The following is a 26,988-nucleotide window of genomic DNA, read 5'->3' as shown; positions in this document are numbered from 1 at the left end:
AATTAGTAACTAAACCCTGTGAATTTTGCCTTATGACATTTTAAGTATTTTTTTTCTGTCCTTTTCCACCTGCTCCCTAAATGATCCAGCCTCAGTTCTTTTTCTTCTCCAGTCCTTCTTCAAACTTTTGTGTGGCTCAGAATTGCTTGGGGTGCTTATTAAAGATGCATCTCCAACTCAAAATTCAGGTCTGGAGTGGAGCCCTATGATGTATAGATCTTGAGAAATTTCTCTAAACACAACTCTCAAGTCTACCACTTGTCTGCTTGAAATACTTTGTTGGCTCTTTGTACCTAAGTTTGAATTCTCACTCCTTTCCTTCAGCATAAGTTCCTGACTCCTTCATATACTTCGTGTACCACTGGAGTTCCATCCAGCTCAACTACTCAAAAGTCCAACCTCTTCTGATCCCTGGGTCTTTACTCAGGCTGATCCTCATGTCTTTATTCTTCTCAGTAGCCAAGCAAAATCCTACCCATCCTTCAAGGACACTTCCAGGCAGCATTAATCTCTTCCTTCTCTGTTCCTTGTTCCTTCAACAATCCAATCTAAACTTACCTTTATTATAGAACATATCTTAGTTGGTTTGGGTCAGTGGTTCTCAAAGTGCGGCCCCCTTACCAGTAGCAGCAACAAAACCTGAGAACTTGTCAGAAATGCAAAGAGCATGCTTTATTTATTTATTTTTAAATCCTCACCCGAGGGTATTTTTCCATTGATTTTTTGAGAGAGAGGGAAAGACAGAAATATAGATTTGAGAGAAACACATCAATTGGTCGCCTCCTGCATGTACCCCAACCAGGGCCTGGGCCAGGGAGGAGCCAGCAACTGAGGTACGTGCCCTTGACCAGAATGAAACCCAGAACCCTCAGTCTCAGGCTGACGCTCTATCCACTGAGACAAACTGGCTAGGGCTGAGTTTTTTTTTTTGTTTTTTTAAAAATATTTTATTGATTTTTTACAGAGAGGAAGGGAGAGAGATAGAGAGTTAGAAACATCGATGAGAGAGAAACATCGATCAGCTGCCTCCTACACATCTCCTACTGGGGATGTGCCCGCAACCCAGGTACATGCCCTTGACTGGAATCGAACCTGGGACCTTTCAGTCCGCAGGCCGACGCTCTATCCACTGAGCCAAACCGGTTTCGGCGGGGCTGAGTTTTTTTGTTTAAACATCTTTCCTCAGCATTTAGCCTGGCCCAGGCAGTTGGTAGGCACTCAATAATCAATAAATACAGAGCACCTTAGAAATCTTTGCAACAGACCTTGCACTTTCATTGGATACATACCCATGGCTCTTTTTCATTCTATACTTTAGACCAGGCTGACTGTTCCTCCTCTCCTCCCTTGTCCTGACTGCCTCACTCCAAGCCAGAACTGTCCTCAGTTATAATACAGATGATATCAGAGACTAGATTATCTAACTGCTGGAAGGCTGATGGGATTATCTGTCTCTACACATCTTTGTTTCATGAACTCAGCAGAGCAATGGCTATCTGCCCATCTCCCTGCAGCCTAGTCCTCTGGCAGCTGAAATTTCTGGCAGGTATATGGAAAATACCTTCTCTTCCCTGAAGTGATGGTAGAGGGGGATGGAAAAAGGAAAGAGGAACAAAAGATCTAGAAGCCACAAGATACGAGGTAACATGATAAGGGTACAGACTATAGGATATGGATTCAGGCAACTCCAGTTCAAATCACAGCTCTTTCATCGTGCAAACCTAGACAACCTTCCTGCAGTTTAGTTTCCTCAGCTATAAAATGGGAATAATACTGTCCTACCTTACAAATAGTGAGAATTAAATTAGGACAACACAGCCTGGCCTGTGTGGCCCAGTGGTTGAGCATCCACCCATGAACCAAGAGGTCACTGGATCGATTCCCAGTCAGGGCACATGCCCGGGTTGCAGGCTAGATTCTCAGTAGGGAACATGCAGGAGGCAACCGATTAATGATTCTTTCTCATCATTGATGTTTCTCTCTAAAATTTAAAAAATTAGGATTAACACAAACAAAAATGCTTCCCATGATGCTAGCACAAAACCTTAATGCAAATTAGTTTTTGAGGATTAGAGAAAGATAATACTGGCGTGATACAGGGCTATGCCACATGACTACAGCAGTTATTACCCACCCTAAATAATATCCAAATGGGTTTAAAAGCGCCAATTCCAAAAGTGGCAGGTGTGGTGACATCTGCTGTGGGGGTGGGACTGCTGGCCTGGGTGAGATGGGATGATAAAACCAAGGGCACTTTTTAGTGAATTTACTTACAGAGACGAAAACTACCACCAAAGCTGTGCTGATCCAGGGCAGAGGTTAGAGAAGAGGCAGAAAGGCCAGGAGCCAGACACAGCTTGAGGAAATGGTCTGGATCAGATAATGCCCAGATGGACTTACAAATCAAAGCCAAGGGGCTCTCAGGTCCTTACAGAGAATCTACACAAAATACTAGATTTTATTAGCAACCACAGATATATCATTTTCCACAACATCATACATTTATTCTGCTTCACACAGGAGAACTAATTCTAATGAATTCTCAACAATACATCTTAAATAACATGTTGCTGGAAAAATTAAGTTAAAATGCACTATGTAATAGTGCAGACATAAAGTGCAGCTGCCAATTTAATACATGAAACAATGCTGAATCAGTAGTGTTGGGAACTCATTTGGTTTTCTAGAAAATGATAGAATTTGCCCATCTTTGGTCAGTCCTGGAGTAGTATGCAGGCTGAATGACATAGAAACTAAACAGGCTAAAATATTGAGGACCAAACTGGGCTGCTCTAGAGTCAGTTTTACAATGAAGTGTTCAACAGCAATCTGCCATATTTCCCACCCCCGCTGCAGTACTTGTCACATGATCAGACCTCCTCCACCATCCAGCCTCCAAGACAAAGGAATCACAGCCCAGAAGTTGCTGCTGGTCACTGATGTGTTTTCCTATCCACACTTGATTCAGTGGTAAGGGCTCTCTTAAGAAGTATACTTCTAACACGTCTACTTCTCAGAACACTGTCAGCATGTCCTTGGGAGGTTGCCAGAGGACATGGAACCAGACAATGGTTGTCATTCTTTATAAACAGTCCTCTCCAAAACAAAACAAAAATATTGTCTGTGCTGTGTGAAGAGGACCACCTTGTCCGGAACAGACTTCAATTCTTAAAGGGATCATATTAGAATTAACTTGTGGTTAACTCCCTTAGAAATGCTATTCTCAGATTATTCCCATTCCTAGTTTGGAGGCAGCTATGGAATATACACAACCTCCCCTGAACCTTGGCTCCCAACTTGACCAATACGAATCTCAAGTCTAATTCTTTCAGGACTAACAACTCACTCATAATGCCACTCACTGTCATAAAGAGAATGGTTAGAGAAACTTGGATTTTCTAAAATTTATACCTGGCATGAGTGTTGGTGCATTAACCATGTGCCATGACTAATTTCTTTTCCATAGGCTCAAACGTATGTGCCACAGGTACACTGCGGTTACACACCAGGGAAGAACCTTTAAATAAAACTGGCTTTGCAGTCATTTGGCTAGGGGAAACATCTTTAACCCTTCCTCCTACTCTCTGTTCCTATCTTAGAAGCCTAACCACCTATCTTTACTGAAAAATGTGCTGGGGTAGGGCTAGTGCACTATCATCAAAAGGCATCTTTGATGTTCTTGAGCTGGCGCACAGCCAGGTCGACAGGGAGGCTGAACTTGAGGCTGCTGAGGCGACTGAGCAGGTTGAGGGCACTCTCGAAGCCTGTGTGCGCCATGTAGCTCCAGGGCTGGTAGTGACGCTCGATGAGTGATGCCGACTTGCAGATAAGGTTCACCCAGGACACGAGACGCTGCTCATTCAGTGCCATGCACACCAAGGCCTTCAACTCTGAGTCTGCACTGCGCTTAAAAGGGTCATGCTCTGTCAGCACCATATGGATGGCTGTCAGTAGACTCTGTTTGGGAGTCATAGCAGCGCCTCCCATAACAGGCAGGGCAAAGGACTGGGAGAGCTTCCGGGCTGGGGATTCCACGTAAGCACGGCCATTCTTAGCATGGTAGTACTTTACAAAGAGCTCCCAGGGATGCATGGCCTCGGGGGCCGAGGAGAAGGCCGGCAGCAAACAAGCAATGGGGGCCATGACGAGGCTCATCCCTGGTGAGGAGGCATACAGTCCATGGGCCAGCAGGTCCCTCATGGCCACTGTCAGCTCCTTTCGCACAGCTGTAGTCAGCTCGTCCTTGCCCCCCTGACAGAGGTCCTGGAGGTTGGCAGAGGTGATGACGTGGCCGTAAGGCTGTTGCCTTAAGGCTAGCTGCTTCACTCTGTCTACTGACACCTCCAGCCTCTTCAGTAAGGGAGAGTAGTCCCTGTCAGCCTGGCCTGTTGGCCACAGGGTTTGTGGGATGTGGCCTGTGGCACAACCAAACTGGCTAACAGCAAAGATCTGGAGCACTGCCAGTGCTCGCCGCATCAGGTGCAGCCCTGTCTCCCGGACTTTCTTCACATCTTCTGCCTTTGCTGTTTAGAAAACACAATACTCATCAGTTAGGGCCATAAGAGCACAGAAGTACATTCAATAAGTCACAAGTTGAGATAAAGTATTGCTTTGGAGCTATATATAGGTCCCACATGAAGTCAAGAGCCACCCAAGGATGTCACTGGACTTCCCTTTCTTTGGGTTAGTAACAGCTATATTGAAATATAATTCACATACCATACAAGTCATCTATTTAAAGGATACAATTCAGTGGTTTTTTAGTATATTCAGAGATCTGTGTATCCATCATCCCCAAAATATACCTTGTACCATTAGCATTTCCCATTACCCTTCTTCCCAACCTCCCAAGCCCTTAGCAACTACTGATCTATTTTCTGTCTCTATAGATTTGCCTAATCTGGGAGCTGTACTTACGTTTGCTGTTTCTTGGAGGCAGTTTGCTGCTGCCAGTTCTGGTGGAGCCATTCCCTGTCTTCCCATTGGCCTTGCACTCACAGTGTCCATTATCTGTCTGCAATGGGTTTCCTACTTCATCTATAATCAGAAGTTAAAAAGAGAAGATACTTCTTTAGCCCCTTGATGGCAGATTTTCAAAGGAAGAATATTTACTAGTGCCTACTACATGACAAGACTTACAAATATATCTTATTTAATTGTATAAAACAGTGACTGGTCTGTAGTTGTTGGCTCAAAAAATATTTGCTGAGTGAAGAAAGCATGAATCATTTTATGGGTGAGGAGAGTGGGACTAGAGAGGTTAGGAACCTGCTCAAGGACATGAAGCCAGTAAATGGCAGCGTGAGATTTTAGCTATCTGGTTACTCACCATGCTAGCTCCCGTAGTAAGTGGTCAAACCCCTTAAAGAGTACACCAAGACTGGCACCTTTAGGTCTCATTACTTACAATATATAAATTATCACATCTGTCCACCCCCCTCTGACCTTGGATGAAGTTGATAAACATCTCGAGATCTCGGATCTGAGTTTTCAGCTGCTCAACCAACTGTTCCTTCACTCGGGCTGGATTTACAATCTGAGCCACAGCTGCATCGACACGTTGCCGAAGCTCTTCAGTAGACAGTGAACTGATGTCCTCATTCAGATTCATGTCCAGTTTCTTTATTAATTCATCTATGATCACCTATCAAGACCACAAGCAATGAGCACACCCTTTGGAATTTTCAGGGAGAAGGTTAGGAAGAAAGAAAATCTTTACTGGCATACCTCCTACCCTTAAATAGAAATCAAAGACACAAAGAACTATCAAATTCATGAGAGAAATGATGTAATTGCTTATTAGGTAAGGATAGACCTTTTTTCTCTGGGAGTAACAAGAACCTTTGGTTCCTGTCCGACAGAAATGGCTCTTCTAACTACAAATGTTCTACCGGACTAGGCAACTTTTACTCAGGTGACTAACAGCATGAATAATCCAAAGTGGCTGATGATCCAAAAAGCCTCACACTTAGCTTCCCCCAAGGTCTCCAAGAGAATAAATAGTGGTTTCTCTTAGTTTCTAGTCCTTCTCATCCCTTCTTGTTCTACTCTAAGTAACTAAAGAAAAACCTTTACAAAACATTAAGGTATATTACAGCCAAAATATCCTACTAACAATATTAGGAACAATGAAATCTTGGTAATGCAACTGCAGCCCAGGCAGAGAATAGCCACGTCAAAAGGAGAGACAAACATGTAGGGGAGGCTGTAGCTGTATTTCTACTAGCTGATTTACCTGTCTACCCAGAAGTTGTTTAAATAAATACAGCATTAAAGTCAGTCTGGATTCCTGGTATATTTATCAACTGATTGTGGGGGAAAAAGCTAGTTTACATAGTATGATGTGCCCAAATAGAATTATTTTAATGATCAAACGAAAGAATTACTGCCCTAACCAGTTTGGCTCAGTGGATAGAGCGTCGGCCTGCGGACTGAAGGGTCCCAGGTTCGATTCCAGTCAAGGACATGTACCTTGGTTGCGGGCACATCCCCAGTAGGGAGTGTGCAGGAGGCAGCTGACAGATGTTTCTCTCTCATCGATGTTTCTAACTCTCTATCCCGCTCCCTTCCTCTCTGTAAAAAAATCAATAAAATATATTAAAAAAAGAAAGTATTACTGTTATTACTACTATTATTATTAATAATAATCAACAAAAAGGTAGAGCTCAATCATCATATTATAAAACTTTGGAACTCGTGTTTCCATGTGTGAATAAAGACTGTAATAGTAAAATTTCCCTTTGATTTAGGCCAGCAAAGGGATTCTCAGTAAGACCCAGGACAAGCAAGCTAGGAGAGAATGAATGCTGGAAAGAATAAACATCGGAAGGAACAGTGTTTAGGTAGTGGTGACCTCTACTTACCCGCTGTCTTTCCAGGACCACAGACTGTGGTAGGGAATCATAATTGCCCTCTTGATAGGCAAATGTTTCCAGATCATCTAGTTGGGTTTTGAGCTGCAGTATCAGTTCCTTCTGCTTCTCCCTTTGGGTTTCCAGACGTTCTCGTTTCTCCTGCTCACTCTAAGATGAGAAAATACTTAGGTTTATTTCATAGGAAAAGGAAAATTCAGGGCACATCAAGAATCCTCTCCAGCCAATAATGACAAGCAAAATATAAGACATTTCCAAATAATCCAGATGAAATACAGAATTTGTAAGATAGGCTCAAAAATAACAATAATTATTTCATACAGGGAAATTTATTAAATGTGTTTTCTTTAGGAAAATATTTGTCTCTCATTGGAAATAGGATAAGAATACAATGGGGCCTTTTGTTAAGATTGCTTTTTTAAAAAAAAGTATATTTTACTGATTTTTTTACAGAGAGGAAGGGGGAACATAGAGAGAGAAACATCTATCAGCTGCCTCTTGCACACCCCTACTGGGGATGTGCCCGCAACCAAGGTACATGCCCTTGACCGGAATCGAACCCAGGACCCTTCAGTCCACAGGCCGACGCTCTATCCACTGAGCCAAACCGCCTATGGCAAGATTGCTTCCCCGCCCCCCCCTTAAAGGTCTAGTTAGGAGTGAGATAACTTATATCAGCCAAGACAGCCTCCCAGGAATTAGCCATGCCATCTTCCATAGCTAATTACCACAGAACAACTCCTGACTATTTTCTGCAGGGAATCTGGAGGTAAGGGTGTAGAGAAAGGCTTTATAACTCATAACCAGTTTTTTTTTTAAAGATTCAAAGTCCATTCAATGTTTTACAGACATCTACAAAATCAAAAGAAAGAATAAATGCAGATACGGGGCAATAAAAATCCAAAGCCAAGTAATGGGGGTGGGAAGGTAATAGTGGTTTTTGTTTTTGTTTTTAATGTCTGGTAAGCTTCCCTGAGCAGTGATTCCCTTTTCCACTGTTGGCCACCAGGTGCTTTCCACATTTAAATGATTATAATCCCTTCAGGGTGGCAATGTCTTGCCAATGTATTCTCAAACACTGTCTTTTCCATGCCTTTCTTGAGTATCAAAACAAAGCAAACTCAGCACATTATGCAGGCATAAGGCTGCATTTCAAACTAGAAGTCTATAGGATATTAAATTTAACCTTAAAATGGTACTTACCAAGCCCTCCAGAAGTAAGGTATGAGAGAGGACAAATGAAAAACAAGATAACTTTTTGTTTAAATTATTTAAAAAGCAATGCTCTTGCTTTACCTGTCTTCAACATGAAAGCAAGCCTTTTCTCAGGATACTCCCTCGGCAATCCTTTCTGAGTGGGGTAGTGTTTTCTTAGAATCCTTTTTCTCTTCCTGTCTTAGTGCAGGCCTAGCTGTCCGCTAAAAGAAGGTTTCCTCGATTTTCCCAGGCAGAACTGATCATTCCTTCCACTGTATTTTGTACACACTTCTACTCTAGCTCATGTCACATTATAATTATTTGTTTAGGATTCTGTCTCCCCCAGTCTATGAGCTCCTTACAGGCAAGGGCCATGGCTTTGTACCCTCAAGGCCTAGCACAGGGTAAACTCTCAATACACATTTGTTTTTTATTATTGAATCACATACAGAATGGCATATTCCAAACACAATAGTCCCCTCCTATCTGCAGTTTTGCCTTTTGTGATTTCAGTTACCTGCAGTTAACCAAGGTCCAAAAGTATTAAATAGAAAATTCCAGAAATAAGCAATTCAAAAGTTTTAAACTGTGTACTCTTCTGAGTAGCATTAGGAAATCCTGAGCCTGAATCTTCCCCTTGTCCAGAGTATCTAGGTATCCATGCTGTATCGACCACCCACCCATTAGTCACTTAGTAATCGTTTCGGTTATTTGGACTGTTGCGGTATTATACAGTGCTTGTGTTCAGGTAATCCTTACTTTACTTACTACAGGCCCAAAGTCATTCACAGAACTGTTATTACAGTATATTGTCATAATTGTTCTATTTCATTAGTTATTGTTGTTATTGTTGTTAATCTCTTATTGTGCCTAATTGATAAATTAAACCTTATCATAGGTATGTATATATAGGAAAAAACATAATATGTATGTTCAGTACTATCTGAGGTATCAGGCATCCACTAGGGGTCTTCAAACATATTTCCCTTGGATAAGCAGGGACTACTGTAATGAACTCTGACCAGAAGTCTAACCAGCTCAAGGAACACGACTAGGTAAACTTTGTGTTTTCACTGTACCCCAACTTTATGAAAACAAGGAAGAAAGAAACCAGCTATAAATCCTGACTCTGTTTTCATGAGAATGTTGAACTTTGCCATAATAGTTCTAGTACGTTATTTATTGGAATGTGAGCAAACAAGTTTAATAGAACAATGAGCTCTGGTGCAAGGCAAGGAAATAAAAGAAATAATTTCCAGTGTGAAGTGAGATAAAATACTGGTTTAAAAAAACCAGGAACTGATAAGAAGTAAATCATTTGGTTCACACATATCCCCCACTACCTGTTCTTGTATCAATATATGCGCACAAGATCACAGCTGCTTATTAGGTATTTCTGAACACTACATTTTTTTTTCAAAGTCGTTCTCTGTTTCTGAAAGTGAACAACCAAAAGAGCAAATCCACAGAGAACCTTTGGTGCTCCTCACACCTGAACAGGGCCTGCCCACAGTAATCCGTTCTACCCTTTCTATTCCTTAAGAGTCTGGCAATTTGACGTGGCTGCTCCTTGTTTGTGCAAGGAGCTGTGGGTATGTGGAGAGAAGGGTGGAACAGTAAACACAGGATTGCATTGGAAACATTTCAGATGAAAGTAAGTCAATATCTGTTACTGGTAAGTCTTCTTGGTTAAAACCAATTTAAGTGGGAAGAAAGCACATGTCGGTTGTAGCTTTAAGAATAAAAAGGTGGTAGCCCTCGCTGGTTTGGCTCAGTGGGTAGAGCATTGGCCTGCGGATTGAAGGGTCCGGGTTCCATTCCCGCCCAGGGCTCCTGCCCCTGTGGTGGCCTCGATCCCCAGTAGGGGGCGTGCAGGAGGCAGCCATTCAATGATTCTCTCATCATTGATGTTTCTATCGCTCGCTCGCTCTCTCCCTTCCTCTCTGAAATCAATAAAAAATATATATATATTTAAATGTGGAGAAAAGACAGTGAGTCTCCTCAACACCTATCTACAAGTGAGCATTTCCAGGGATTGAAAGACTGTAAGGGAACGTTCCCTTGGTGCGGTATACACACTCTGCTAACTTCTCGAGGTAGGCTAACTGACTGAATCTTGTCAGTTACCAATGGAACCTCATTTCGAATATCTAGTTATCAAGCAGGATGGGGAAGGAGGTTTAAAATACCAGCATTGGAAATTGGATGTAATCAGGAGTTGTGTTCCTTTTAATGACTAAGATACCCTGTTGTTCACCAAAGCGCTCACTCAGACAAGAGTCTAAAGATGAAAGAGTCTCTAGGTTCCAGGAAAACACGGGCAGAGAGAGGAGATCTCATTTTCCACGATTTCCAATCCACTTGCTCTTCACCAGCCAATCTCCCCAATCCCCAGGGTCGGGGCACTCTATCAGCAAAGGTGCCAGGTGTTTGCTAAGGTGACTGCAAGGTGAGCGGAGGCAGCGCTGCCTTGGTTGGTTGCTCTGCTGCCCTCTCAATCCTCTCTTCGCCCTTCACGTCATCACACCTTCGGGGACACCTCTCACCACGGGTCCCCAGGCCTTTTTGTCCTCCTGTCCACACGCCTGTCTCAAGCTTCCTGTCTCGGACGCGCGCACTCACCTAGACAGGTCGGCTGCTCACCACCGCTACCTCCATCCTGGTCAGGATCGCCACCCACCCACTCACCCCCTCCTATGCCCATCCCCCTCGGGGCCCGGCCCCCGCTGCTCACCTGGTCCTCGCCCCGCAACCGTGGCCGGTCCCCCGGCAGCCCGTCACTCTCGTCGCAGGCGGGGTCCCCGGGCTCCCCGTAACCCAGGACGTGAGGGCAGCCGCGGAAGGCGAAGTCCTCGAGCTCGCGCAGGAGGCGCTGCTGCTCGGCCGGCGCCCCGCGCACCACCTGGCGCAAGCGGAACTGCACCTGCGCGAAGTGCGAGGACAGCGCGAGCAGCGCCGAGTCCAGCCGCCGCCGCTCGGCCCGCAGCCGCCGCAGTGTCCGGCCCGGAGAGTCGGGCGGGGAGCCCGGGGCCGCGCCGGGGTCCTCGGCAGCCGCCTCTTCCGAGAACGCGGTCGCCCCAGGCCCGGCCTCGGCCACCGCCCCCACCGGGGCCCAGCGCACCGCCTCGCACGGCGGCAGGGATTCCTCTTCTTCCTCCTCTTCGTCCTTCGCCTTTGGTCCCACGGCCGCCACCACCGTTACCGGCTCTGCAGCTACTTCGACAGCCGCCATCTTCCCGGAAAAGCCGCCACACGTCAGAGGCGCTCCCTTGTTGCCATGGCTACGACGCACGGGCTGGGCAACGCGGCGGGCGGGTGGGCGGGGCTTAGACGTCACAGAGTTGGTCGCGGAGGGCGGGCCTTCCCCGGGGATTTCGTTCGGACCAATAATTTTTTTTAATTGAGCGCCTTTTGTGAATCTGTCACTGAATGTACTAAGCGTCGGAGAAGCAGGTGCGTGGAGCCGCGGACGAGTCACTCCGTGTGTGTATCTAGTGTCGTGTAGCCCTTGCCCTGGTCCCGGAGGGTGGGTCGTCTCTGCCTAAATGTGTGCTTTTCTGGAGACGTGCAGTGCTGCAGAGGCTGCAGGGGCCAGGCTTTCCCACCGTCCCCGGACGTGCAGGGCTGCAGGGCTGCTTCCCACCGTCCCCGGTTCCCACCGTCCCCGGAGTGCGGCTCCCTGGTAACGTCGCGTCTCTCCTGCCTCTACAATCTTCCGCCGACCATATAAGGAGAGGCAGCTGCCGGGGGCGTCACTCACCAGGATCTAAAGATAGTGACCCCGGACTCGGATTCCCAACGCCACTGGGCTGCGGGGGCCGCCATGGCACGGTGAGTGTTTCCGGCCACCCTTTCCCCTTTAGATTTCTTGTCCCACATGTTCTGGGCGCTCCAGGTTCTGCGAGGTCCCATGGGAACCCCAGGCCCCAGGTCTCTGTAACTTTGGGGTGGTGAGGGGCAGTGCCATCTCCATGGCCTCCATAACTCCTTACCTTTCACTCTCACACTTTTGATTCTCCCCAGATTCACCCTGGCCACTCACACCCATTTCCATCACTCCCAAACCACCTCCTCCTGTCTCTCGTAGCTCCATGTTGACAGGGCGGTAGCATAAAATATCCCTGTATTTCCCCCTTCTCCCATCTTTCCCAAATGCTCTCAGTCTTCCCTCTCCCACCCCTGTGAAGCCCCACCTCAACTCCTCTTCAGGCAGCATGCCCGGACCCTGTGGTATGACAGGCCCAGGTACGTGTTCATGGAGTTTTGTGTTGAGGACAGCACCGATGTCCGCGTGCTCCTAGAAGACCACCGCATTGTGTTCAGGTAATGGCCTCCCATTGGTTGAGTCTGGCTTCCTGGGAACCTTTCCCTTCTCTTAGTGCCCCCACACTCAGCCTCCCACATCTCTTCTGCTGCATTGTCTCCTCAGCTGCAAGAATGCGGATGGAGTGGAGTTGTACAATGAGATTGAGTTCTATGCCAAGGTGAACTCCAAGGTAAGGATGGGGTGGGACAGTCAGGTTTGGGTGGGAAGGCTGCCTGGGGAATGGGAGATTCATTCTCGTAAGACTCTTAAGCATGAGGCTCTCTATGCGGCAGGACTCCCAGGATAAGCGCTCTGGCCGCTCCATTACTTGCTTTGTGAGGAAATGGAAGGAGAAAGTGGCCTGGCCCCGGCTCACCAAGGAGGATATCAAGGTAGGGAGTGGTCTGCTCTCTCTCCTGTGCTCTCTATGTACCAAATTAGCTCTGGGAATCACCCTTGCCTCCTTCCCCGCCAACATTCAGTCACTCACCAGATCCTGCCTATTTGACGACCTGGATAGGATTGAATCCATTATTTCATATCTACCTAATTCAGGCTTCATCCATCACTGGGTGAGGTTTGTTGTGTATTTTCAGCCCCACCCCCAATCTGTCTAAAGCATCTCTCCCATTATGATCTGTCTGAAACACATATTTGAGCCCTGGTGAGTGTGAATGTTGTCCTATGCACCAAAAGGTGGCAGGTTCGATTTCCTGTCAGGACACATGCCCGGGTTTTGGGCTTGATCCCCCATAGGGGGCATGCAGGAAGCAGCCAATCAATGTTTCCTTCTCTCTCTCTCTCTCTCTCTCTTTCTCCCTCCCCCTCTCCCTCAAATCAATAAAGACATATTAAAAAATAAATAAAACACATTTGACCTTGTCACTCCCCTACTTAAGACCCTCCAGTGGCTTCTTTCTCCTAAAGGTTGCAATTTGGCCACTTGCTGGTTGGATCTGGCTCTCAAATTTATTTGAGCAGTCTTCACAGTGTTAAAAATTATTTCCATTGCCTACCAATATTTAGAACTTTTGATTAGTTGCTGACATATAAAAATTTGGAGAATTCACCTACAAATCCAGATTATTAGCTTCTCTCAAAAAATGGTGATTTTGGCCACACTGGTTTAAAATTCCCAACTGCCTAGAGTTGGAGCTTTTTTTCCCCCTTTTTAATTTTTTTTATTGACTTTAGAGAGAGGAAGGGAGAGGGAGAGAAAGATAGAAACATCAATGATGAGAGAGATCATTGATTGGCTGCCCCCTACTGGGGACTGAGCCTGCAACCCAGGCATGTGCCCTGACCAGGGATGGAACCATGACCTCCTGGTTCATAGGTCGATGCTCAACCACTGAGCCACACCAGCTGGGCCTCACTTGATTCTTGATGGCTGGGACTATGTATTAAACATTTTTATAATCCCAGTGCCAGTCTCAGAGTCTGGCTCATAGTATCTGTTCAATAAATATCTGCTAAATGAATTAGTAAATAACTTTTTTTCTCTAAGTGTGGGAACTTGGGACATGGGCCTTGAAGGGTTGTCCCTGTCTTCCTTGGTTGATTCTATGATACTTTATGACATAGTCATATTTCCAGATGTGTTATCTTCCCAGTCAGTTTGCTCTTGGAGGGCAGAATTTCTATGCTTTTCCATACCCTAAACATTGTGTTTAATGGGCTCTTGGTAAGTCTTTATGGATGACGTGGCAGCTTGGAGATGGGGTTAGTTAAAGGGGGCTGTTGGGAAGACTGCTCCCATTGACCTTCCCCAAGCATGCACACACCACACTTTTCTACGCACTTCTGCTGTCCTCTTGGCCTGTGACTCTCCGTGCTTCCTCTTTCAGCCAGTGTGGTTGTCTGTGGACTTTGATAACTGGAGAGACTGGGAAGGGGATGAAGAGGTGGAGCTGGCTCAGGTGGAACATTACGCAGAGGTAATGTCATTTTCTGCTCATCTTGATCATTCTCTGAGTCTCTGTCTGGAGAATTGTCATCAGGGCTAAGCAGAGCTATATGAGCTCCTTAGGCCGGCCGCTGATTGGTGCTGATATTCTTTATGTATTTTGTGCAGTGTTTAGTAGGGATGGGAAAAATGAATATTCTATTCATAGAGTAGAGTCTGTGCTCTGAAGAAGTTTGGTAGAACCTTTTCCTACTTTTCTGTAATTTTTGTTCGTGTGTGTGTGTGTGTGTGTGTGTGTGTGTTTTCTTGAACTAGATAACCTCATGGGAAGCTCAAACTAAGCAGTATAAAATTCAAATTTAAAAAATCACTATTTTTACCCTGGTGAGTGTTTCTAAATGGTCAGAGCATTGGCCCAAGCATGAAGGGTCGAGAGTTTGATTCCTGGGTTGCAGGTTGGGGCGATTGTGGTTGGGGCGAGTGCATGCGGGGGCAACCAGTCCATTTCTCCCTCCCTTCCTCCTCCTTTCTCTGAAAAGTGATGGAAAAAATATGCTCAGGTGAGGATTAGAAAAAAAAATCACTATTTCCCAATAAATTATTTGGTTTCAGAATTTCAGTACTAGTTATTCAAGTTGCAAAAACACTAGCAGACCCTGACCTGGATTAGTAAGGAGAGTGCTCTGTGTGTTTTTAAATTTCTTATTAAAAAGGGGCTTAATGTACTTTTCTCTAATTCATTCCACTGATGTGTTAGGGGCTTTAAACATCGGGCAGTTGTCTGGCTGGACCATTCTCGTATGGCCCATTAGTATGCAGGTTGCTCTTCTCTCTTGTGACTACTTTTCTTTTCTCTCTAGCTTTTGCAGAAGGTTAGCACCAAGAGACCTCCCCCTGCCATGGACGATCTGGATGTAAGTAAAGCCTGCCCCTCAACCCTTCGGTTTCCGTTTTGCTCTTAAAAATGAGATACAATACTAGAAAGCTCCTGTCTCAGTCCCTAGCACACAGCAGTTCTCAGTGCATGTTAGCCAAATTTGATTTTTTTTTTTTTTTTTTAGCCAAATTTGAATTTGACAAAGAAGAGTGAATGTTCTTCTCCAGGCTTAAGAAAACCCCAGTAAGCCCTAGCCGGTTTGGCTCAGTGGATAGAGCGTCAGCCTGCGGACCGAAGGGTCCCAGGTTTGATTCCGGTCAAGGGCACATGCCTGGGTTGTGGGCTTGGTCCAACCTGCAGGAGGCAGCCAATCAATGATTCCCTCTCATCATTGATGTTTCTATCTCTCTCTTCCTCTCTGAAATCAATAAAAATATTTAAAAAAAGAAAAAGAAAACCCCAGTAAGTGCTCTCCTTCTTGGGAGCACACCCACACCTTTCTCATTCCCTTTTTCTCCCCAGGCATGTTACCTTACTTTTCTTTCTCCTAAGCTTCAAGGGCCCTTCTTGGCCTCTGTAACTTTTTTCTTAAACCCATTTCTTCTATGGCTCACTTCTTCTACCTCTGTGGCTTTCTAAATAAACTTTTGCTTATAAGAAAACGAAAAAACAAAAAACACCAAACCCAGCAAGACCCTCTTCACTTCCATCTCCCCCTCTGCTTCTCCATCCTAGAGCAGTTCTGGCCCTGTTGACTATCTTTACAGTTTTGTAAGGAGCAGTAGCATTAGTTGAAATTCTGAAACTAAATGATACATGACACCGTGCTGTTTATTCAGTACTAGTGGTTTATTTTCCAAAGTTTAAATCCTTCCATATTAGCCTCCCAAGTTGTGTGACTCAGAAAATCACAAAAGAAAACTTGGAGAGCAGAAGGGAGTGAGCAGTGTTTGTGAACACAAATGTTCACTCTTTCCTTATTCTACAGGTAACGTTTGTCTTTTTCTTTTTTTCTAGGATGATTCTGACAGTGCCGATGCAACAAGTAGTTAACTTCTTCACGGTAGACCTGTGGAGGAAGCTGTGGCTGCCTTCCAGTCCTTCTGACAAGCTAGGGCCTGGGCCTTTGTCCAGCTGTTTGGCTGAGCACCAAAGTCCTCTGGGATCTCAGATCTTTCCTCGAAGCTCTTAATTAAGTGTCCTCCTTCTTGCTTTATTTCTTTTCCCTAGACACTTGACTGTGGCTGCTACATCAGATGGCAGAATAGCAGAGGAGTAGACTGGTGGGACTGCTGACTTCCTACCAACTAGCTATATTCTCTATGTTTGGGCCACTCATCAGGGCTCTCCAGTATGTGTGTATGTGGTAGAGCAAAATCCAAAGAAGTAGCATATAGATTATAATAAATCTTTAGGAACTGGTCTATATCTCTCCTGCTTGTACTTTTTCTTCCTGGAGGCAAACCTCTTCTCCCCCTATAGTTACTCTTTATGGGAGGGGTGGGTGTCAGAGATCCTGGCCCTCATTGCTGAGGTTGAAAGAAGAAATCTGTTGGGAGCAGGTTGTAACCAAGCTGGGAGACTTCCCCATGCACAGGTCTATGCTCTGATTTCTCAGAGCAGAAACCAGCCTTTCACCATAGGGGTAATACTGCCACTCCTAGAATCAGCCAGAAACCCACCTCAGCTTTCTGCACACTCCAGAAGTCTCTTTATACTTTTAAAGCTGACATTAATTCTTAAACTAAAAAAAACCCCCAAACAATTACTAACACAAAGTTATATTTGTATTATGTTTTTACAATTTACTATTATCTCATTAAATAATTATATATTTTCTTCATAGGTCATCAATCAGGTAACAATAAGTGGCAAAGCTGTGACTTGAATTTGTATAGCATGTCCCCGTATCCACAGTTCTGAAAACCAACAACAACAACAAAAATTGACACCAAAACTCATCTGACAACAAAACATGACCTAAAATGATGTGAGGCTGTTTATAGTGTTTATTGCATTTAGCATATTTATTTCTCAGCATGAATATGAATGACTTGATTACATGATGTTGCTCTTGAGTTCCAAATGGAACGCGTTAGGTAACAACACATAGAGTATGCTCTCCATTACTGCCTAAAATCTGAGAAATCCTACATTCTGAAACATCTGGAGCCTTCAGGTTTTTTATTAGCTGATTTGAAAGAGCAGAAAGAAAGTTAACTAATTTTTAAGCAGTTAAAGTTTCAAGGCACTGTCCAGCACGAGTCACATGTACTTGAAATATGGCTGCTCCGAACTGAGATGGGAGCGTAAAATACACACCAGGTTTTGAAAGTTTTATACGGGAAAAACTCACTTATTTTTACATACCTATTACATGATGAAAGTATGGATATGTTGATTTAAATAAAATATTAAATGCGGCTTGCATTATTTCCATTGGGCACGCTGCCGTGCCTCCAAGCCCGCACCATCCCCACCTCTACACATCCTGGGAGCCCAACCGGCTACACTAAGTGCCTCGACAAGTTCGGGACACAGCTTTGTCCTCTGGTTCTTTACAAAGTGAAAGCAGCTGCTAACCAACCCAGAACGTCTGCAAATCGCGTTTTCAACAAATTTGTCCCAACCACATCCCATTCCTTGCTTTCTCGCTTCTGCGCAGAGACGCGTCCGCACTGAGGATTGTCCCGCGCGGGCCTCCGTCCGCCCCAGGCGCTCCAGCGCGCGCGGGTCCGCATCCCGGGGACAGCGGCGGCGATGGCGTTCCGGTGTCAGCGGGACAGCTACGCCCGGGAGGTGCGGTGCGGTGCGGCCGCCGGGCGAGGGCCCCGAGGCTGCCGAGCAGAGGGGGCGCTGCGGGAAGAGGGCGCGGTGTGGAGGGAGAGCCGAGCTAGATGGTGTTTATTCGTTCGTCCCTCTTTGTTCAGTTCACCACCACCGTGGTCTCCTGCCGGCCCGCAGAGCTGCAGACCGAAGGAAGCAAAGGCAACAAGGACGTGCTGAGCGGTTTCCACGTGGTGCTGGAAGACACGCTGCTTTTCCCCGAGGGCGGGGGGCAGGTACCCGAAGCCCCGCATTCCTTGCTGCCGGGGTCTCTGTGTCCAGGAGTTGGGGTGAGCCCTGCCTCCCACTGATGCTGATCGGCATTTCTTTCCCCAGCCTGATGACCGTGGCACGATCAATGGCATCTCTGTGCTGAGAGTGACCCGCCGGGGGGCCGAGGCTGACCATTTCACACAGACACCCTTGGCCCCTGGGACTGAGGTCCACGTCCAGGTGGACTGGGAGCGGAGGTTTGACCACATGCAGCAGCATTCAGGTAGGTGGGGGCGGGATCGGGGACCTGTCGGAGGGGCAGTTGCTCCGAATGGGATGCCACAATGATTGAGATACGGTTTGGGTTCTCTAGGAATTAGCCTTTTGGAAAAGTCAGACGTATGCAGCAGAATCAGCTCCGATGGAGGCAGGTTATGATAGGTGTTATAAAAGCAATATGAGCAACTAAAAGTATTAGAATATGGTCCTGGCCGGGAGGTCCAATTGGTAGAGCATTGGCCCAACACACATACTAACTAGAACCAGCTAATGAATGCATAAGTAAGTGGAACAACAAATCAATGTGTGTTTTTTTTCTCTGTCTCTCTATCTTTTCCGCTTCCTCTTTCTCAAATCAACCAATACAAATTAAAGTATTAGAATAACTGCTGGATTTGAGCATTCCCAACTTCCCTTATTGGTATCTTTATCTGGATGTGTCATAAACTTCTTAAACTCAGAACATCTAGAATGGTATTTAAAAGTCATCCATTCGAGAAAAAAAAGACCAAGAAATAAAAAAAAGGAATAAACAAAAAACAACAACAGCAATGAATAAAAGTCACCCATTCCAGCCTTGGCTGGTGTGGCTCAGTTGGTTGAGTGTTGTCAGTGCCATGAAAGGTCATGAGTTAGATTCCCAGTCAGGGTACATGTCCAGGTTGTGGGCTTGGTTTCTGGTTGGGGTGTGTTGTGTGCGGGAGGCAACCAACTGCTGTTTCTCTCTCTCTCCCCCTCTCCTTTCCTCTCTCTCTAAAATCAATAAAAACATTTTTTTTAAGTCACCCATTTTCCCACACTTGGTCTTCCATTAGCGTTCTCTATATTCAGTGCATGGCATCAGCAGCCACCTAGTTTTTCGAAATCCTGGAAGTTAGTACAGACACTCTTTGGGGATAGCCATTCAATCACTAAGTCCTGTTGGTTTATTTTCTAAATACTTCTCTATTTCCTCCCACTATCAGTGTGATCATCTTAGTCCCAGCTCTCCTTGTCTTTCTCCATACCTCTGTAATAGCCTCCTGGCTAGTCTCTTCACATAAAGTCTTGCTTCTTGCAGCCTATTCTTTGAAGAGCAGCCAGAATAATCTTTTAAAAATTAAGATTGGATCATGTCACTCTCCTGCTTAACGCTCTTCAAAAGCTTCCTGTTGCTCACAGTAGAGCTATACTTAACATGGCCCCCAAGCCCTACCTGAGCTGGTGCTTGCCTGATGCTCCAGCCTCAGCTGGTCTCCCTCCCTCTTGCTCCCAGCATTCTGGCCATGCTGGCCTTCCTCTCGATTCCTTGAACACATCCTGCTTCTTTCCTCCTTCAAGGCCTTTGGCTGTCTATTCCCATTGCCTTCACAGTTAATTCCTCTATTCCTCCTCCTCCTCCTCCTGTCATCAGTCAGAGATAAGGCTGTATCTCTAACATCAAGCCCTGTGCCTGGTAGGTACTTGATAAGTATTTGTTGAGTGAATGTGCCACATTAGAGCTTCAGTTCAAATCCTGCCTTTGATAAGCTACATTGCTTTGGCAAGTTACTTGACATTTCCAGGCCTCAGTTTCCTTATTTGTGAAATGGCATCGTAAAGCTTCTTGCAGAATTCTTGTGAGGATATTCAATAAAGTATCTTAATATTACCCAGTGCCCAACAGGTCTTCATCAAGGAAACGTTCTATGATGATGTGGGAGTATGTGGCTGTCTGGGCTTCTCATTCTTCTATCTCTCATCCTCTCTTATCAGGGCAACATCTCATCACAGCGGTTGCTGATCATCTGTTTGGGCTGAAGACAACGTCATGGTGAGGAGGAGGCATAAGACTAACGGCAGAGCATGACTTCTGACTCCCAGCTTCTTTCTCAGTATTGGGTCAGGGGGTAGGAGGCTAAAAGAAAGAGCAGTGTTCAAAATCTGCTGTGTTCTCCTGGTCCCCTTGAGGGTGGGGGGTGGATGACCTTGTGTTTCTTAGGGAAAAAAAATTAGGATGAGCAGAGAGATATCTGCCTTTGCGTAGGAAAGAACATAGAATTTTGAGCCTAAAGACCTACGCAGTGTGGATCTATGTGACCTTGATCACATTCGTTACTACCCCTCAGCTGTAAGATGGAAATGACAATCCCTACCTTGAAGGATTTTTGTGAGGATTAAATAAGATAATTTATGTGGACATTCTTTGTAAACTGTGAACTTTCTTATGTTGTTACTGTTGTCATTATCAGCATCCTGTGGCTCCTCTACTTCTTCTGACAGGGAGTTAGGGCGACTCCGGAGTGTGATTGAGCTGGATAGCCCCTCTGTGACTGTAGAGCAAGTAGCTGCCATTGAGCAGAACGTCAATGAGAAAATCAGAGACCGGCTGCCTGTGAATGTGCGAGAACTGAGCCTAGATGATCCTGAGGTGGAGCAGGTGAGGGGAGAGCCAGTGGGGTGGCTTCTGTAGAATGGCCCTCTGGGGGCTCCTCATCAAAATTCAGACAGCCCTCCTCCCTCCTCTGTGTTCTAGGTGAGGGGCCGGGGTTTGCCAGATGACCATGCTGGGCCCATTCGAGTTGTTACCATCAAGAGTGTTGATTCCAACATGTGCTGTGGGACCCATGTGAGCAATCTTAGTGACCTTCAGGTAGGTGAGGAGGGGCTTCTGAATGGTTAGGAAAGAGGGTGTCAGGAGTGTGGGATCACAACAGGGTTGGGAGGGGTAGAGGGGGACAAATGGGAACCTGAGCAAAATCACTCTTTTATTGCTTCCCAACTGAGGGGGAGGTCTAGGTGTCTCCTACCCTTGTGTCCAGCACCCAGTGTGTTTTCTGTGTGTGTGTGTTACCTCCTTTCCTCATGTAGGTCATTAAAATTCTGGGCACTGAGAAGGGGAAAAAGAACAAAACCAACCTGATATTTCTGGCTGGGAATCGCGTGCTGAAGTGGATGGAGAGAAGTTATGGAACTGAAAAAGCATTGACCACTCTGCTTAAGTATGCCCCCTTCTGTTGTCTCCTGTTTCTCAGGACCTGGACACCCGGGCTTAGCTTTCCTACCTGTAAGGCAGGCAGAATAATCTGTCTCTGGGCGGTAAGATGTGATCATAGATGACAAAGTGCAGTGGACGAACGCCCTACACCAAACGCCGTGGGGAAGCTGGGCAGCTCTCCACGGGCCTTTCACTTGCAGGTGTGGAGCAGAGGATCACGTGGAAGCCGTGAAAAAGCTGCAGAACGCCACCAAGCTCCTGCAGAAGGTGGTTATTCCCTGGCGGGTAGAGAGCGCGTGGGCTCTGCCTGGAATAGGTCCCGGGACTTGGCCCCTCCACCTAACCAGATGTGTTAGAGGGAGCGTTTGTCAGAGAGGAGAGTGGGGAGAATGAAGTGGAGGGAAGGCGGTGCTGTCTTGTTATCCTTCCCACCTGTCTACTCAGCTCTGGCATCCGTTTCAGAACAACCTGAATCTGCTGAGAGACCTGGCTGTGCACATTGCCCACAGCCTCAGGAACAGCCCAGACTGGGGACGTGTGGTGACGTTACACAGGTGAGAGACAAGGCAGGGGGCGTGAGGCTTTAGGGCTCAGCCTCTCCCCTGTCTGCAGTGCATAGGGGGTGGCGGGCCACTCACTGGTATTCTCAAGGCTGGGTAGACCCTAAGAAATGTGTTACCTACCAGATTTCTTGGGTTGATACAAGCATCTTTCTTTTTTAATCCTCACCTGAGGATATTTTTTCCATTGCATTTTAGAGAGAGCGGAAGGGTGGGAGGGAGGAAGAGAGAGATGGAGAGAGAGACATCAGTGTGAGAGAGAACAACGTGAGAGAGACACATCCACTGGTTGCCTCCCACACATGCCCCCACCTGAGGTGGGGGGCAAACCTGCAAAACCCAGGTACGTGCCCTTCACTCTAACTTTCATTAGCACCTTCCCTCACCTCCTTCACCGTCTCACAGGTCTTCACTTACCTTGGTGAATCCTATTAAAGCAGCGGTTCTCAACCTGTGGGTTGCGACCCCTTTGGGGGTCGAACGATCCTTTCACAGGGGTCGCCTAAGACCATTGGAAAACACATATATAATTACATACTGTTTTTGTGATTAATCACTATGCTTTAATTATGTTCTATTTGTAACAATGAAAATACATCCTGCATATCAGATATTTATATTACGATTCATAACAGTAGCAAAATTACAGTTATGAAGTAGCAACGAAAATAATCTTATGGTTGGGGGTCACCACAACATGAGGAACTGTATGAAAGGGTCTCGGCATTAGGAAGGTTGAGAACCACTGTATTAAAGGGAGACAAAAATAAATGCAAAGCTTGTTAGGAGCTGCTGATGCTGAGAAGGACGTCCTGCTGGCCCTCCGCCAACACGCTGAGGGGCCTGGGACTTCGCACAAACAGGCAGCAGGGAGGCCAGCCTCACGAGGAGGAGCTGGGCATCCTGTGGTTTCCCAGCTCCCACTCCAACCTGGATCTCACGTCTGTGCCTTTCGTTGTAGGAAGGAGGGCGATTCTGAGTTCATGAATATCATTGCCAATGAGATTGCGTCAGAGGTAAGAGATGCACCCTGGGTAGAGACCTAAATGAGGGGCGTTAGGTTAGCTGAAGTCCTTCCACATGAGCACATGAAGAGTAGGGAACAGAAATTCATTCAGTACATTTTTCTTTTTTTGTGTTAATTCTCACCCAAGGATATTTTTTCCATTGATTTTTTTTTTTAGATCGAGTGGAAGGGAGATAGGTAGGGGGAGAGGGAGAGAAACATGATGTGAAAGAGACACATGAATCGGTTGCCTCCACACCCCTGACTGGGGCTGGGGTTCAAACCTGCAACCCAAATACGTGCCCTTAACTGGGAATCAAACTGGTGACCTCTTGGTGCATGGGGCGACGCTCAATCCATTGAACCACTCCGGCCGGGCAGCTTTCTGTCTTCTTAAGGTTGAACCTAAGTTCCTGTGGTCACTGGTGAAAAGTTTCTTGGCTCTGGTGGCCAGAGTGGAGGGGCTGCATTATCATTCATTCGAACATCACTTGTGTTTTAGAGAAAACGTCTTTTTTTTACTTGAGATAGAATGTGTCAGTTTAAGGCGTACAGCATGTTGATTTGATGCACTTATAATTGCAGTATGATTTCTAAATCTGTTCTTGAGACTGAGGAGAGTGCACAGTATAGAGGGGTTGACCCCACATCCTTAAGTATCAGGATTCATCTCCTTATCTTACCTCCTAGGACACCCTCCTGTTCTTAACTGTGGGCGATGAGAAAGGCGCTGGGCTCTTCTTACTGGCAGGGCCAGCTGAGGCCGTAGAGACCCTGGGACCCAGGTAACCTTTCGTAGACGGCTTTGCATGGGTGGGAGAGCCTATAAGCCTGACCCAGGATAGGCCTTTACTGAGGACAGAGGCCGCCACGTCTGCAATCTCAGATTCACATCACAGACCTGTGATGTGGGCTGAAATCATTATCTCCAACTATCATTCCCAGTTTCATAGGTGAGGGACGGCACACCTGGTGCCTGGGATCTCACAAAGCAGGGGCAGAACTGAGACGTGAACCCAGGTCTTTTGGCTCTAAATCCATGTGTTTTGTTTTTTCTTTTAGAAATTGAGATTCATAGGTGATACATGAGTACAGGTGCTGGGATATCAGTAGGAAGATGAAGCAGGTGCTTAAGGCACCAGCAGAGGAGAGGCACGTACTCTCTGGGGGGAAAAATTAGGATTTTGAAATAAAATTTAAAAAGGCATTGATATAATTGTTAGGAAAAAGTTAGAACTTTGTTGGACTTCTTTCCCCTTGTGTTATTGTTTATATTTTGTTTTCAATTAGATGTGGTGGTGTAGTGCCCCTGTTCTTTCTAACGGAATCTTCAAGGTCCCGAGTGCCTCCGATGAATGTGTGGTTGTCATAGGAAAACAGCTTTTAAAGCAGAGGTTCCTGACAGGCAGCCAGGGTTGGCCTAGAGATTGGTTTGCCCTGTGTACTACTTTAAATTAAAAAAAAAATACTTGCTACATTTTAAAGTCAGGAGATTTTTATATAAAAAGACATCGTTCTGGCTTTTCTCCAAAAAGGAAAAAAACTGGCACTCCCTGGCCACACTGGGCTCACATTCCACGTGGTGGTGGCTATGAGGCACCTGAGCAGTGGCGCCCTCTGCAGACAGGACAGGCTTGTCCAGGTTGCCACAGTCCCGCCGTTCTCGCCCACCCGTTTGACTCCCTGCTGGTCCCCAAAGGCGTTGTGTCTATAGTCACTTGCCCCTAGTGTACCTTCACTCTACTCCCCGGAGGTTGCCATAATCTATCGAGGCCATTTCTAAAATATATTTCTTTATTGATTTCAGAGAGGAAGGAAGAGGGAGAGAGAGAGAGAGATAGAAACATCAATGATAAGAGAGAATCGATTGGCTGCCTCCTGCACGCCCCCTACTGGGGATCGAGCCCGCAACCCGGGCATGTGCCCTTGGCCGGAATTGAACCCGGGACCCTTCAGTCTGCAGGCCAATGCTCTATCCAATGAGCCAAACCGGCTAGGGCAATCTAGGCCATTTCTAGACACTCCTGTTGTTTCCAGTTATTCACTCTTACAGTAAACATGGTACATATTGCATGTGCAAGTATTTTTTTTTTTATAGGTTTTTTATTGATTTTCTACAGAGAGGAAGGGAGAGGGATAGAGAGTTAGAAACATCAATCAGCCGCCTCCTGCACGCTCCCCCGCCCCCCCCCCCCCCCCCCCCCCCCGGATGTGCCTGCAACCAAGGCACATGCCCTTGACCGGAATCGAACCTGGGACCCTTGAGTCCGCAGGCCGATGCTCTATCCACTGAGCCAAACCAGTTCTGGCTGCAAGTATTTTTAAGAAAGATTTCTAGAAGCCATCTATTCCTCCTCTCCCTCGCTCCCAGTCCCCGGGGAAAGACTCAGGGCTGCTCTTGGTTTCTCTGTGGCTTTCCCCTGAGGACCTCCTTCCCCTGACTTATCTCTGCTTCCCAGGGTGGCTGAGGTGCTGGAAGGCAAAGGTGCAGGGAAGAAGGGCCGCTTTCAGGGCAAGGCCACCAAGATGAGCCGGCGGGCGGAGGCGCAGGTGCTTCTCCAGGACTACGTCCGCACGCAGAGTGCTGAGGGGTGAGGACTCACACCTCCCCTCTGCTCCTGCCATTGAGAACGCCTCCCAGCTCCACAGAAAGAGTCTCTTGGACAATAAAATAGTTCGATTTGCGATGATTGTGGTACCATGTATTACTAATTTATATAGTGTACGCCCGTGTGCTTATGCAATAATATCTGTGAATAAACAGGTCACTCATTTGGTCCCTTAGACATAGCCTATGCGAATGAGTCTTACGTGGTGAGGTGCACTAATTTACTGAAACTCAGTTGCAACCTTTCTTCACGGAGAAATATAGCTGCCAAAGGAGCGTGCAAGTCAGGTGAATGAGTCTAAGCCTGCGGTCACAATTTAAGAAAAAAATTCTGGTTCTGTGACTTGCCTGGGGAAGTTACCTTCCCTTTTCAACCTTCAGCTGCCTCGCTGATAACATGGCAGTAAGGGCAGTACCTAGCTCTCCCGGGTGCCGTGAGGTAACATTCAACTGTAAGTGCTCAGGAAAACACTCGATTCCCCGTTGATCTGAGAACACAGAATTGTTGAGTACCTGATGTTCTGCTCCCGTTGGGAGTTGATGATAAATGCAGGGGCCGCTGCCCTACTGTCGCCCCAGGTGAGCTGTGCCCCGGGTGGTGCTGAGGACATGGGTGCGGCCATCCCAGGTGCTTTCCTGAGTTACTCAGGAGCTATGATTGAGCCCAGCAGCTCCCAGCAAATCGCTTTAAATTAGATGTTCCTCTTGTTCACACAAGGACTTTATTCAGGTAAAATTCCCACAGGAGGAAATTCTGCCGCTGTTCCTGCTGGAGGAACAGGCAGGCAGGGAACATGGCTTCATAGAATTTTGCTGGGAGGAATGGAGTGGTCACCCAGGGCAGTGGCTTCTAAATATTAAATAATGGAAACTTCCATGAAGTTTTACAAGTAGAAGCACAATATTGAAATGGATGAAAGCTGCTCTGATCTGGTTGGAACAGGGAGTGGAGGCTTGGAGCTTGACAAGCCCTTAGGAAGGCCCCGGAGTGCCCCCCCCTGGAGCCATAGATACCATTTGCCAAATTCACAACCTTGGCATATCTGGACGATGCTCTAACCAGCTAAGCTACCTAGCCGGGGCAGTGTTCCACTGCATTTAAATTGCAGACGAATCCCCTCCAAACAGCCCCTGAGTTTTTTCCTCAGAGGGCCTGTCAGTTAACGACATTTGGAGTTGGTCCTTCAAATCAAACTTAGTTGAATCTTGGGTCTCCTGATGAAGTTATGTGATTATGTGATTACATGTATATGTGATAGACCTGTAGAAAGTTCCAGCTATGAATAAGAATGTAGTCTGCAAAACTAGGAAAACCAACTGACAATCCTTTCCATCTTAGAAATATAAAGGAAGAGACATTCATTCGCAAGTTACCTTCTGTT

General features: G+C 46.3%; 3 protein-coding genes across 5 annotated transcripts; 2 read left to right on the top strand and 1 right to left on the bottom strand.

Annotated features, from left to right (window-relative positions):
- Positions 1-919: 919 nt before the first annotated feature.
- RUNDC1 (RUN domain containing 1) lies at positions 920-11,340 on the bottom strand. The gene is made up of 5 exons (XM_070393782.1): positions 10,804-11,340; positions 6,864-7,022; positions 5,446-5,644; positions 4,918-5,037; positions 920-4,523 (listed from the first exon to the last, which is right to left on the bottom strand). Exons 1-5 carry the CDS (start codon positions 11,299-11,301, stop codon positions 3,658-3,660), a joined length of 1,842 nt encoding a protein of 613 aa, XP_070249883.1. The 5' UTR covers positions 11,302-11,340; the 3' UTR covers positions 920-3,657.
- Positions 11,341-11,422: 82 nt separating this feature from the next.
- Positions 11,423-16,580, top strand: PTGES3L (prostaglandin E synthase 3 like). 2 transcript variants are annotated; one of them, XM_070393516.1, is made up of 8 exons: positions 11,423-11,522; positions 11,801-11,900; positions 12,279-12,392; positions 12,499-12,565; positions 12,669-12,767; positions 14,223-14,312; positions 15,142-15,195; positions 16,176-16,580. In XM_070393516.1, exons 2-8 carry the CDS (start codon positions 11,893-11,895, stop codon positions 16,209-16,211), a joined length of 468 nt encoding a protein of 155 aa, XP_070249617.1. In that variant the 5' UTR covers positions 11,423-11,522; positions 11,801-11,892; the 3' UTR covers positions 16,212-16,580. The 2 variants fall into 2 exon arrangements, with proteins under 2 accessions (XP_070249617.1, XP_070249619.1); XM_070393518.1 differs by having other exon boundaries at positions 12,257-12,392.
- Positions 16,581-16,647: 67 nt separating this feature from the next.
- On the top strand, positions 16,648-25,688 carry AARSD1 (alanyl-tRNA synthetase domain containing 1). Of its 2 annotated transcripts, none has more exons than XM_070393515.1 (12): positions 16,648-17,957; positions 18,089-18,220; positions 18,321-18,480; positions 20,211-20,268; positions 20,718-20,874; positions 20,971-21,087; positions 21,306-21,436; positions 21,633-21,699; positions 21,895-21,986; positions 22,954-23,008; positions 23,689-23,783; positions 25,458-25,688. In XM_070393515.1, the coding sequence occupies exons 1-12, from the start codon at positions 17,919-17,921 to the stop codon at positions 25,591-25,593; spliced, it is 1,239 nt and encodes a 412-aa protein (XP_070249616.1). In that variant the 5' UTR covers positions 16,648-17,918; the 3' UTR covers positions 25,594-25,688. The 2 variants fall into 2 exon arrangements, with proteins under 2 accessions (XP_070249616.1, XP_070249615.1); XM_070393514.1 differs by having other exon boundaries at positions 21,877-21,986.
- Positions 25,689-26,988: the final 1,300 nt, after the last annotated feature.

This window comes from Myotis yumanensis, unplaced genomic scaffold (genome assembly GCF_028538775.1).
Source record: "Myotis yumanensis isolate MYYU_CA2020_CCGP unplaced genomic scaffold, mMyoYum1.0.hap1 SCAF_16, whole genome shotgun sequence".
Lineage (NCBI taxonomy): Eukaryota > Metazoa > Chordata > Mammalia > Chiroptera > Vespertilionidae > Myotis > Myotis yumanensis.
The sequence above is the reverse complement of the archived record's forward strand: the minus strand, read 5'-3'. Positions and strand labels throughout refer to the sequence as shown.